The sequence below is a fragment of the Sturnus vulgaris genome, chromosome 9 (assembly GCF_052056855.1).
Source record: "Sturnus vulgaris isolate bStuVul1 chromosome 9, bStuVul1.hap1, whole genome shotgun sequence".
NCBI classification, from domain to species: Eukaryota; Metazoa; Chordata; class Aves; order Passeriformes; family Sturnidae; genus Sturnus; species Sturnus vulgaris.
In genome coordinates this window covers 4098113-4110411 of record NC_142251.1, presented here as the reverse complement: position 1 = coordinate 4110411, position 12299 = coordinate 4098113, and the positions used below count along the sequence as shown (strand labels likewise).

General features: G+C 42.0%; 1 protein-coding gene across 17 annotated transcripts in view; it reads right to left on the bottom strand.

Annotated features, from left to right (window-relative positions):
* Positions 1 to 12299, bottom strand: part of DAB1 (DAB adaptor protein 1) — a 413546-nt gene that overhangs the window by 25889 nt on the left and 375358 nt on the right. For 15 of the 17 annotated variants that reach the window (XM_088169651.1, XM_088169658.1, XM_088169652.1 and 12 more), the window contains one exon: positions 8325 to 8384. In XM_088169651.1, coding sequence (XP_088025777.1) covers positions 8325 to 8384 — 60 coding nt within the window. The remainder of the gene's footprint in view (positions 1 to 8324; positions 8385 to 12299) is intronic. The other 2 variants (XM_088169662.1, XM_088169664.1) reach the window with 1 other exon arrangement.

Sequence of the window (12299 nt, the reverse complement as noted above, 5' to 3'; positions counted from 1 at the left end):
AAGCTGGCAGTGGAATTCCTCGTGACACTTTTCTCTATTCCCTAAAAATTAATTTATTTTCCAAGAGCTGGAGAAAACTCCAGAGTGCACAAGCAATGGAAATCACAGAATATCCTGAGCTGGAAGGCACCTGTAAGGATAAGAGACAAGAGAACTGCTGCTTTCAGAAACCATGTAAAACTGATCCACTGCAGTACTCCCTCTGATTACCAAGTCCTCTGACAAACATCTTTGCTAAGCAATGCAGAAGTTCAGAATTTAAAAGGGAAATCTAAAACAGGACTCTTGTGCTCACATTGAGTGTGAAACACCTTCTCCTTTCACTCCCATACACATATCAAGACAGAAAATCCAACTTCTGCTACTCAGTCTGTTTTTCACCAGCAGCAAGGGATCTATGCTGACATATGGCACGAGAAAACCTGCTTAATACTGCTGTACTTTTGCAAATGAGATGATAAAAGTAGCATCTCACAAAACGTGGTTTTGTAATCTCAGAGAATGGAGCAAAGATGGTGCTTAAAAGCACGAAAAAAAAATACATGGTAATTAACTTGTACTCTGCTACACAGCCTGGCAAGAAAAAAGAGTATGAAGGATACTAAATATAGCAAATAACCAGCAATTAGTAATTAACCTTTGAGCTGGGTAGTAACTATTCAACTCTTTAAAGGCAGCAGAGGGATTTAAACTTGATTTCCTGCACTCAGGGTGAGTGTTACACCACACAGCCCAGCAGACAAAAGAGGAGTCACCCAACCACAGCCTCTCTGCATCTCCAATTCCCTTTTCCTCACATGGATTTCACATGGAGGTCTAATGACAAGTCAAATGGTTGGTCAAGCTAAAGATTTTCTATCTTATTTCAGTTGAACATGTAAATATTTTGGCTATGACAAATAACTTTTCTGATGGTTCAAATGGTTACTGCAGCTCAGCAGAGCCCCAGCTGTTTGCACCTTACACCACAACCTGATATTGCTAAAAGTCCTGTGAGCTGCAAGCAGCTTGCTAATTAACCACAACTCATTCTAAAAAAAACCAATTAGAACCACAATGAAGGAGCGTGTTGGCATCCTGACTAAACCCATCATCAGTCAAACCACGTCTGGTAGGTTGAGACACACTGAAAACATCCCACAGACATTGTTTTAGTGCAAAACTACTGCTGAATTAATCAAGTGGCATGGGAACTCAACAAAGAATTGCTCAATTACTTCCCAATTAAAGAGAATACACAGAAGAATGTGTGTCAAGAAAAAAAAAAATCAACTTCTTTGCAATCTCCAGCTTCCTGCAGATCCTAAAGATCCTCAAATGCCATGAACTTTCCCAGTTACAGACTGCTGTTACCATCCCAGATTTACAGAGCTACAGCTGAGCACAAGCCTTTCATTGTAAGGCTGCTGTGAACATTTCATTGTGGAATCAAGAATGTTTTGGGGTGGAAGGGACCTTAAAGCTCATTCCTGGGACACCTTCCACCAGACCAGGCTGCTCAGAGCCCCATCCAGCCTGGCCTTGAAGACTTCCAGTGATGGAGGCAATTCCCAACCAGTACAGGTCATGCCAGCAACAGGAGCTGCCATAAAACCACAATAGATGGATTCTTTATTCAAAATACAGGCATTTTGGGCCTCTGACACTGCACAGGGTAAAAATCCAGTGCTGAGAATCCCATGGGATGTGGGAATTCTCCTATTTAAAGTTCCTCTTTTCAGTTTCACAGGGTAACTCTGAATTAGTGATCACAACCATTCTCCTTCAGGGAATTGTCCTGAAGCCATAAACCCAAGTCCTGGGTGTGATGTACCCAACTACAGGGCAGCCTTGAGCCTCACTGCATTGCCCAACTCCCCAGCTTCCAATGTTTGGTGACTGGGAAGCCCTGGATGTGCTGGTTAAACATCCTGCTAGTCAATCCTGCACAGCTGAAGAACTGGGAGTGTTGGATATAAGTGACATCCCAGATTACCAAGGCGTGTTGAGGGAATTGAATTGCTCCACTGTTGCTCGATGGCTTCCTTTAAATTAAGGAACTCTTCATATGATCAAAACAGACGCTTACTCATTTGTTTATTTTCTCTTCATTTGCAGGGAACTTAATTCTGAATTCCCTGTGTACTTGGGGTATTTACTCTTACAGGAAATGGTATTTACAATGCTTCAATTACCACTTTTCTCTGACAGACTCTAATAAATCAAGAGTGCACCAGAGTGACTCCAGCTCGGAGCCAGCCCACACTATTCCCAGGCTGCACATTCCCAAGAAAATGAAACTCCCCAGGCACAGGGGGTGATGGTGCAAAGGTCCCAGACATGTGGTCAGGACAGGGAAAGAGGAGCCCCTTTCATGTCAGGATCACAGCCTGGGGACAAAGAGTGGCTTCCTTTAACTGCAGGTGGGGGAGACACAAGAGATGAGAACTTCCATATGGGAGCCAAACTCCAGTTCTGGACTGAGATAGGATATTTGCAGGGAATAAACTTAACAGTGGAAGGGAACAAGGAACAACTTCATCTTTGTTATTTAAAATACTTGCAAGGCACCATTTGTCAGGTGTACCTACTGCTTTTCAAAACAACAGGTGACTGGAACTCTAGCCAAACTTCAGACACAAGTTATTTCTAACTTCACTACTAAATACCTTGTCATCATGGTGTTTTCCAAACCTTGAAATCCTATGAGTTTTAGCTAGAAAAAGAACCAGGACCTGTGTACTTCTGTACCTAATAATGTAGAGTAGCACTGAATGAATCTGCAAAAATTAAACCCCCAATTGTGCAAATGATGTAATTTAAGGCATAAAGTGATGCAGACCATGTAAAGCTGCAAACTTCACTACTTAGAAAGCAGGTTGTAAATAAACGTTTTAGCAAATTACTCTGAACAAATCCAAAAGTAGTGAATGAACACAAGGTGCAGCTGTCAATTTAATGTATCAGCTTCTATCAGAAAAAAATCTGCATGGGTCATATTAAATAAAAGACAAAAACTCACTATGTTTGACAGAACTTTGTGCCACAATCAATGAGATCCATCTATGGTTCAACTACACTCTTTTCTCCACTTTGGAGAATATCAAAAGGTGCAGAATATTGCCCCAAAAAAAGCCCAGGCACCCAGGGAAGTTTAGGAGTGCAAATACACATTAAGCCTTTAGGCATGTGACCAAGAAGGTTTCCTGAGAGGGGCCACTGAAATGTTTACCACTAATTTACACTGCCCAAGTTCTGGATTAAAAACACAAATCTAAACTGCCACACACATGGCAGCCCCCATGTGCCCCACATCCACCAAGAAAACTGTGTCACTGAGACAAGAAAACTGTGTCACTGAGGCAAAGCCTGCATCTTTGGAGTTTTTTTATTTTGTTTTTTCTTCTTGCTGTTAGAGCAGCACAGAGAGAGAACAGATACAAAGTGATCAAGGGCAGCGTTGCTGGATTACAGCTTCCCCACTCTGTGTGATTACATCCCAAAATCCTGAAGGATTGCACTGGGAAGTGAATTCAAAGCTTTGATAGCGTGTAATCATTCTGCTGGTGGAGCAGGGTTTAGGATCACACTGGGGGAATGGTATTACCCATGCAGGATGGAAAACCTGCTAGCAGAACAACTCCTACGGATTAAAATCAGCTCAAGATGAGGCCCACAATATCCATATGGTGTAAAAGAACAATTAAATTAGGACATTTTATTCCTATCTGTGAAACAGCATTCCTTCACTGTTAAAACCTGCTATTTCACACACCAGATATAAAATCAGGGATGGTCTGAAACATGGAATTTGCAGGGGCAGATTTTGAATGCTCAGAAACTCTCCAGATTATCTTTACCTCTACTTGCCTATACATTAACAATGCATTAATTTTAACATCCAACCCCTCCTGATTGCTGGAAATCAGACTCTGAATTCAGGTTAGCAGCATTCTGAATCATCTTGCTCTACCTGGCAGTGCAAAACCAAGTTTTCAAGATTTGGTTAAAATGCCTTTAACTTTGAGCTCAAGTGTTAAATTCCAGATAAACCACGTACTTAACACACATGAAGGAACTTCACTTTATGTTGTTGATGTTATAAACTGGAAAGACTAGGGAGGAGGACCTGGCTTCTGCTTCCTGTGCCATTGAGGTTTTTATTAAGGAATAAACCAGAAAATATTCCAGAAAAGAAAACTCAAAAAAACCCCCACAGTTGGATGGGGCTTGGAGCAATCTGAAAAGTGTCCCTGCCCATGGCAGGGGGCTGAATCAGAAGATCCTTAAGGTCCCTTCCAATCCAAATGATTTTATGATTTCCATTCTGTGATTCTGTCTAAAAAACAAAGGCCCATAAAAACATCAACCCAGGCCACAAGACATTGTCCCAACAAACTAATGCATTTTCCAATTTTGCAACAAGTAGCTGTACCTGTTAAAAATGCACGTCCCACAGTGCACTATTAAACCTCGTACATGGGGTTTAATTGAGTGTGACTAAGTCAGGACATTTGAACACAGGTGTCTCTTTCAGCAAATGTAAATAAAACTGGACAGTTTTCCCAGCACAGATGGCCAGAGACCAGGACTGTGCACTGCCTTTCTCCTCATGCCTGAGAATTTGATCCTGGAAGCCTGGCAGTGGAGGCTGCAGTCAATGTCAGCAGCCTGCAGGTTTGTTTCTGCAAAGCCACTGATGTAAATTTTGGGAGCAGCCAGACGTGGGAATGGCACTGCAACCCCAGCCAGAGTCAAAGCTGAGCTTCCCCAAACACACCAGCACCACCAGGCAGATCTTGTGGTGCTAAACCTGAGTGTGCCCAGGCCCAGCTTCACCTGCTCCTCCCACACCATGTCCTCAGAGAGTGGAATTTCTGGAATTTCTCCCTGTCTGCTCCAGCCTGGTTTGATATTCCCCACCTGGGCAATTTGGCACCAGCCAAATCCCTGCCTGCACTGTGAGGCAGCTCTGATGCCTTGGATCCTCACACAGCAGTGAGATGAATTGTTTGAAAGCCTTCATGAAATTGTTAAGCAGATAGTTTAGACATTCTGATGAGGAGAGAAGGTTTTATTGTGATGTGACTGACAGTCTCTGTGAAGGGTATTTACAGTCTGACTCTTTATTAGCAAAAACACCGTGACAGGTAGAACTTGATGTGGATGTTTAATGGGGAGACGAAGGGAAATTATGAAAAAAAGAGCTCATTAGACATTTCCCTTTTTTTAGAACAGTTAATTTCACACACAGAACTAGAATTTCTAAGTGGAGCATGCACCACTTAACAGAAGATTTTAGGGTAAGCCTGCTTTCTTTGTCTTGATGTCTACTCTCAGTGAATGGTGAGTAGGAGAATTGCTCTAAGGACAGAACAGAGAGAAACTAAGAATGAATTCAAGAAGTGTGAGTTAATACAGAGGAAGGGACAGGTACTGGGAGGGAACTGAATTCTAGGGAAAGTGTGTGTCTGGAGCTCAGCTGCACACCCAGCAGAGGAAAACCACGGGAGAGCAGGATTTTCTGGGAAGGGATGCAGCAGAGAGTTGGGGAAATACAAGAATTACATTGAATAAGCAATCTTTTCATCCCAATGTCAGAGAAGTGACTTGGCAAGCAGCCACTGCTGATAATTGAGTTCAGTGGGTCCGTTCCAACCCTGGGATGTGAGGCTCATTCCTTTCTGCCTCATTTGCTCTGTATTTACATTATTTGATATCGGAGATCATGAGGAGCCAGGCTATAAAGCACTTTGACACCTCTGACAAACGGCCTCACACGATGGCACAGCACTGTTAAGTATGTGAATGCACAATTCTGAACCCTGCTGCTCCTCCCTGGCACCACCAGGGAGATGCTTCACACCTTCAGCCTCAGTGGGATCCCATATCCATGGAGAAATATTTGCCCAAATGGTTCAGGTGCCACAGGAAGCTGCATCTTGCTAAAAATCAGTGTGAATTGCACTGCCCAGTTTCAAAGCAGCCTCTGAAATGGGGATTCTGCCCTCAAGCCTTCACACTGTGATGGATCTCACCCCACCTAAGCCTAACTTTTAGAAGCCATCATACCTGCAGGTCATTTAAAATCTGTCTGCAGCCACAACAGAACCACGTGCAGATGTACATTTATTTCCACATGAGAAGGACACGTTGTGCAGATGGGAGGAATTTCACAGAATCAGAGAATCACTGAAGGGTTTGGGTTGGAAGGGGCCTTAAAGATCATTTCATTCTAACCTCTGCCATGGGGAGGGAATTCTCCCACTGGAGCAGGCTGGTCCAAGGCCAATCCAACCTGAGAAGTGGCCAATTCTCTCCACTGACTAAAGAGAGACAAGGCTGGAGGGCACCTGGATGACCACCTCAATATCCCTCACTTTTCTGTTCAGAGACTAAACCTGCCTGGGAACACACCAGAGGAAAACAATCCCAAAATGGAAACTCCATCTCTGTCCAGGGACTGTGGGCATTTCAGCCTGAATTCAACCAAAACTTGCTGCATTGTTATTAAGAGCTGAATGTATCATCAGCAAAGAATTCATGGTGCCTGAAACCTATCAGGAGCCACAAAAAAGTTTCTCACTTCATTCATCTATTATGAAATTACTGAAAGCAAGACCTCCTAATAAAGGAAGTGTCCTTACATGTTTGAACCAGGTACATGAGGTTCATTACTCGCCCTCAGATTGAATTTTAGAGGTTTATATAATAATGACAGCAATAAATTGAAAACAAAATTATGGCAAGTGTCTCAATGACAGACAGTCTCACATGTGGAAGGGTGAGCAATAAATCAGATGGGCAGTGGAATATTAAATTGCTAATTTTAAGAGCTATTGCTCTTTTTTTTTCCTTTTAATACATACTAATATAAAAAGGTGAAACTGGATCTCAGCTACCTCTTTCTTCCTCTTCTCCTTTTCTTCATTAATTAATGTACAGAAGTTGATTTAAGAAAAAGCTTTAATCCCTTTAAATTTAACCATGAACTAGTGGGGGGAAAAAAAAAAAGGTGCAACCAGCTTCATGGAGATGGCAGATTAAATGTTTTTGATGATTACAGAGTAGGTTCCATGAGTCCTATATCTTACATCTGCTATTTAGAGGACAGAGTAGCAGCAGAGTGTCTGCAGACATGATTGCAGGCACTGCACACCCAGTCACACTGCAACAACCTAAATTACACACTGTACCCTGAGTGAAATTGAAGCATCACTGAAGGGATAATAAAAGAGTCACAGCAAAAGCACAGCAGAAAAATTGTAACACTCAACTCCGTGAAAAACTACACGAAAAGTAAGTGAAAAATCAACAGCTACTCCATGCCCACAAATACCTCCATCAGTGATGCAATGGGAGTCATTTCACCAGATTCTTGCAGGCAACATGAAGATGCCTCCCTGCTCCTACTGGCTCACCATGAAACATTTCTGGCAGGGTTTGTTTGTTTATGCAAAGCCCAGAAGTGTCTCAGTCCAGGTCCCCATTCAGACCCTCCACAGCATTTCTCTTTTTTTTATTCTGTATCTTGGTCAGCCCAAGCTGTGCATGTCACCACATCCTGGTGTAAAAAACTTTCCTCTTGAACACAAGCATCTTCCCCATGCTTGCACTACACTGAAATTCCTGAAATTCCTGACCTTTTCCTTGGTTTTTCTCCAGTCTCACACAGATACTCAGAAATACTCATTTTTTTGTGTAACCAAAGCAATCCAACATTTTCTTGAGGCATTTATAGCACAAATTTATTTTGAAGAGCATAAGCACCTTCAGCAAATGCACACCTTGTTCTAAGGCATCTGTCACTGCTCTCAATCACTTGTTACCATTCCTTACCTATTCTGGGAATAAATGCTTCACTTTTTCATAATGCCCATACACAGAATGGGAATGCTGTTTTTGCCTAACATTACCCCTATTTTTTAGTATTTTCCTGCCCACGCAAGGCACAGGACAGAAAAAATTCAGCTGAATTGAGCTTGGTTTCTTGTACACTTGGAGCACTACAGAAACAATGCACATTTGGGTACCAGAGGGACCCTTCCAAACCAGGCAGCACCTCAAGCATTAACAGGCAGAAGGCCTGCTGTCAACCCCTAACCACAAATCACACATTTAAAAATGGTGACTTGCCTAAAAAAATGAGTTAGGAAAGACAGAAAGGAGATTCAAGCAATGAGTGAGATGGATTTAAGTGACACCACAATCCCAACCCACCCATAACGCATCACTGACAAAAGCCACACCATGAGAAATGTATCAAATGTTACAAACAAGAATAAAAGTCACAGAAGCTAAAAACCACACCCACCTTACTGTATATAAACAGGGAAGATACTTACACTTACAGGTTGACTTTTTGGCACATCATAAACACCTTCCTTCTTTTGGCTGGTAGGAACCTGCAACAGCAAAGGAAAACTGAGGTCACCAAAAAAAAGCAGCTTGGATGAAAAACTGAAAAGAGCAATTGATATTTATGCACAGGGTGTACATAAAGGTGTAGTTTATTTATTACTAATTCTTAATACTAATGAAATCGAGGATGGTTCCCTCCTTATCCAAGTAGGGCCATTAATAGAGAAAATACTGAAGGAATGAAACACCTATCTGGATTTTTTTACAGCCCAGCAGTGTTCAGAAAGGAGATTTCCATTCTCAGATCATTTTGGTTGCATGAAGTCCAGGTGTACTTGGAGCTCCTTCCTACTTAAATGGTTGTTTTTTTCCTTTAACTTAGGGGTTAGAGATGTGCAATGGAAGTTATGGTCAGGTGAGTTCATCATCTCCCCAGATGAAGAGACACAAAGTAGATTTACCAAGATGAGGGTAAGAGATTATTTTACCTTCAGTCAGATTTCTTCCTCACAATTCATTTAATCAGCTAAAAAGAGTCCTAATACTGCAGTGGTGGGGTCTTGTGGCTGCTCTAGGAAATATTTGGTTATAATGCAATTTTCCTAAGGAATTAAGGCCTCTTGAAGCCTGACACAGGAAGGATGGGCAGGGGACAATGCACTTAAACTTTGTGTGAGCCTTTAGTTGAGCCACCAGTCATGATTTATACCCAGGGCATTTATAACCTGCCCATGCAGACCCAGCTGCTTTGTAGGACTGGGCTGTGCTTGCCCAAAGACCATTTGTTTGCATATTTATAATTTGTTTCTCTATTTCCTTTCCTGCCCAGAAGCACTAAGCGTCCATTGTAAATTACAAAAGCAAAAAGAACAGTAACCTGTTCTAATCAGTGGTGCTTTTCCACCAAACAAGGCATTCAGAGTACAAAAATTACATTTCAGACAACAATGAAACCTCACAGGTCAATAGGATGATACTGCAATATGGTAAAATTACGACCTTTTTGTTTTCTAAGAAATTAAATATCTTAAGGTTCTGATATTAAACTCAGACTGGTCTAGGGGAAGGTGAAGAAACATTACTTATTCATTGTGATCTACTATCATTTCTTATTCTATATAAAAACTTCTCTGTACTATTGTCCCTACTGTTCTCTCACCCCTTCACAAGAAACTCTGTGTCTTTAACTTGGTGCACATTGAAGAAGTTTATCAAGAACTCTCAGAGAAACTGAATAAACTTTGTGGAAGATCTCTCTGTTCCTATCCTAATGTATCACATTAGATGTGAAAATTCAGTGCCATGGCAGAAACAGTCTGGAGAGAGAGAGAGTTATAGGTGACAGTGTGGGAGCAGGAACCAGGAATGGTCAATTTAGGAGTCACTGGAAAGCAGAGTCTTCACAAAAGGAGGGGAAATATGGAAAGATAAACTGTTTCTAAACTTTCACGAGAGTGCATTTGTTTCTGTTTTCCTCTCAGCCATTCTCCTCTTCCTCCTTCCAGCCTTTCTGTGAAGTCATCCCAATTTGCCCCTACATCCAGAGCTGTGGACTGAGCATTCCCCTGCACTGCCAATCCCCCTTTTTCTACTCCAATTTATGCTCAGAGAAGAGCTCCTTGCACCTCATATGAAGACAGAGAAACTTTCCTGAAAGCCATTTCTCCCTCCCAACTCGGTGCTGCCTGACCTGCTGTCTTTTCTTGCTGTGCACCACCACATTTGTTTGCATCTCTGCTTACACTGGGGGGGCTGCAGGGAATTGCTGGTTTTCCTTTGATTAGCAGTACCAGTAAGAGGTCCCAGCACTATTTCTGCTGTCAGCTCTGTCTCTGTGACAGGCTGTGAACCATCTGGATGTCTTTGCATCTTGCAGCAATGAAAGCACCACAGTTCAGAACCAACCCCCATCTCAGATTGTCAACTCCTCACGGAGCAGAACTTGCCTCTCCACAGAGACCAGTGCTGCCACACAAACACCAAACCACCTCCCAAAATCCCATCTCCACCTCGCCAGAGCACCAGGCAGCAGAGGAGATGCTATTAAGCAATCTGAGCAATTGGTATGTGCTCAGTGATTGAGTCCTTGCCTAACAAATTACAGCAACTTACATGGATAATATTAAAAGAGCAGACCCAGACAGTCTTTAGGGTAATGTATCAAAGAAAGGTGACAGACAGAGAAAGAATGCTTAAGAAGAAAGTTGTGACCTCTATTATGCTAAAAAGAAATAGAAATTGTCACTTTCTGCACGTATCTTTCATCTGCAATTCCCCACAGGGTGAGAATCTCTCCCACCAAGGGAGAAGTGAATTTGTTGCATGCCAGCAAATGAAAAGCCAGAGCAGCACCAGCAGAAAGGTTTGGTGAGGCTGAAGCAGGGCTGTGAGAGGTTATTGAGCAGATATATGTTTAGCAATATCTGGTATGGGGAAGGCTTCACAGTGAATAATAGAAGCTGCCACAAATATGCATAAAATTTAAAAAAAAAATTAAAAACAAACAAAAAAAACAACCAACCAACCAAAAGCACCAAAAAATATAAAAGAGGATCTTTTTCGATTTTAATAGTAGCCTGATGGTTCTGAGATTACCAAGATCTTGTAAGAGAAACAATTTTGTGAGAGATCTGAGTGTAAAATCTGAGCTGTGGATACCCAGATTTGTTGAATCCAAGAGCTCAGGATTCCTGTGGGAGCTGGGAAACTCATGGCTACAGGCCAGTCTGCAGCTGGGACACCTCAGCATCCATCAGTTACACAGAACCCAAAAAATGGCTCCTAACTCCCCAGTTCAGCATTTGCTGAGCTCAGGTAGTGCCTGTAGTAACAGAGGACAATGCCAGACTGTGAATATCCAGAATATGGCACAATAATCCCAGGTGTTTCCTGTGACCACTGTGGGAGGAAACACTTCATCACATCCAGGTGCTGTCAAAGGAAGCCTTGAGCAATTCTCTGGTGACTTAGAGGACAGCAACAGCAGAACCTTGAGGTGAGGCAAGGCCTCACTACTTGCTTTTCACCTTCTATTTCCATTTTATGGAAAAGGAACTGCCCAAAGAGTCCTCCAGTTCTCTGTGCCATTCCTGAGAACACAGCTCCAACTTCTTCCCTACCCACCCAATGTTTGCTGGAAGATCTACAAACACTGGGACCAACATCCCCATTTTGCTTCCTTCCACCAGTGATTCTTTCAAGTGTCACTAAAAGCTCCACACTTTGATGAACAGCAATCACCATTTTTTCTCATGGGATTTTTGTTTCTAGCACAAACCTGACAACTAGACTAGCAATTTTTTAACATTTGCTGAGAACAGTCAAACTTTCAACACTGAAAATGTTTAGCCTTAGGCAGACTCTCACCTTGAGAGCTTTGCAGTCTTGGTCTGGAGATGCAAAAAGCTGCATTTTTGAGTGTGTGCAGTGGGGGTGCCAGGGGAGCAGCAGGCAGAGATTAAATGAATCTCATATTAATGATCCTCTGATGGCATCTATAAGATGTCATTTTCTAATGTTCAACTTGCATTTCCCTTTCCCACTCAGCTCCTTTTTATTTTTGCTTACAGCTACACTAGCCTCTCATTATTTCTATCATCTTCCTACGTTTTCTCATTACTTAATGCTTTTCTTTTTTTTTCCTTTTAGCTCTATCCTTGCTCCTGCCTACCTTACAATCTTTTCCTATAAGCAGATCAACCTGTAGTCCAGCTGGATGAAATGTTTAATCACTGCTTGAAACTCCTTTCCCTCCACACTGAACAATTTCCTCGAATCACAATTTTCTCACAGAGCACAAAGATCTCTGTCTATCCTCAGATTTGCCTCTAGTATGTAATACAAAATGAATTACATTATATTTTAATAAACCTCATACTGATCCCTTGAGGATAAATTGAACGACAAAAGATTATTTTATATTGCTTTCAATGCTGTTTTTTGTCAGTGTGAAGAATGTG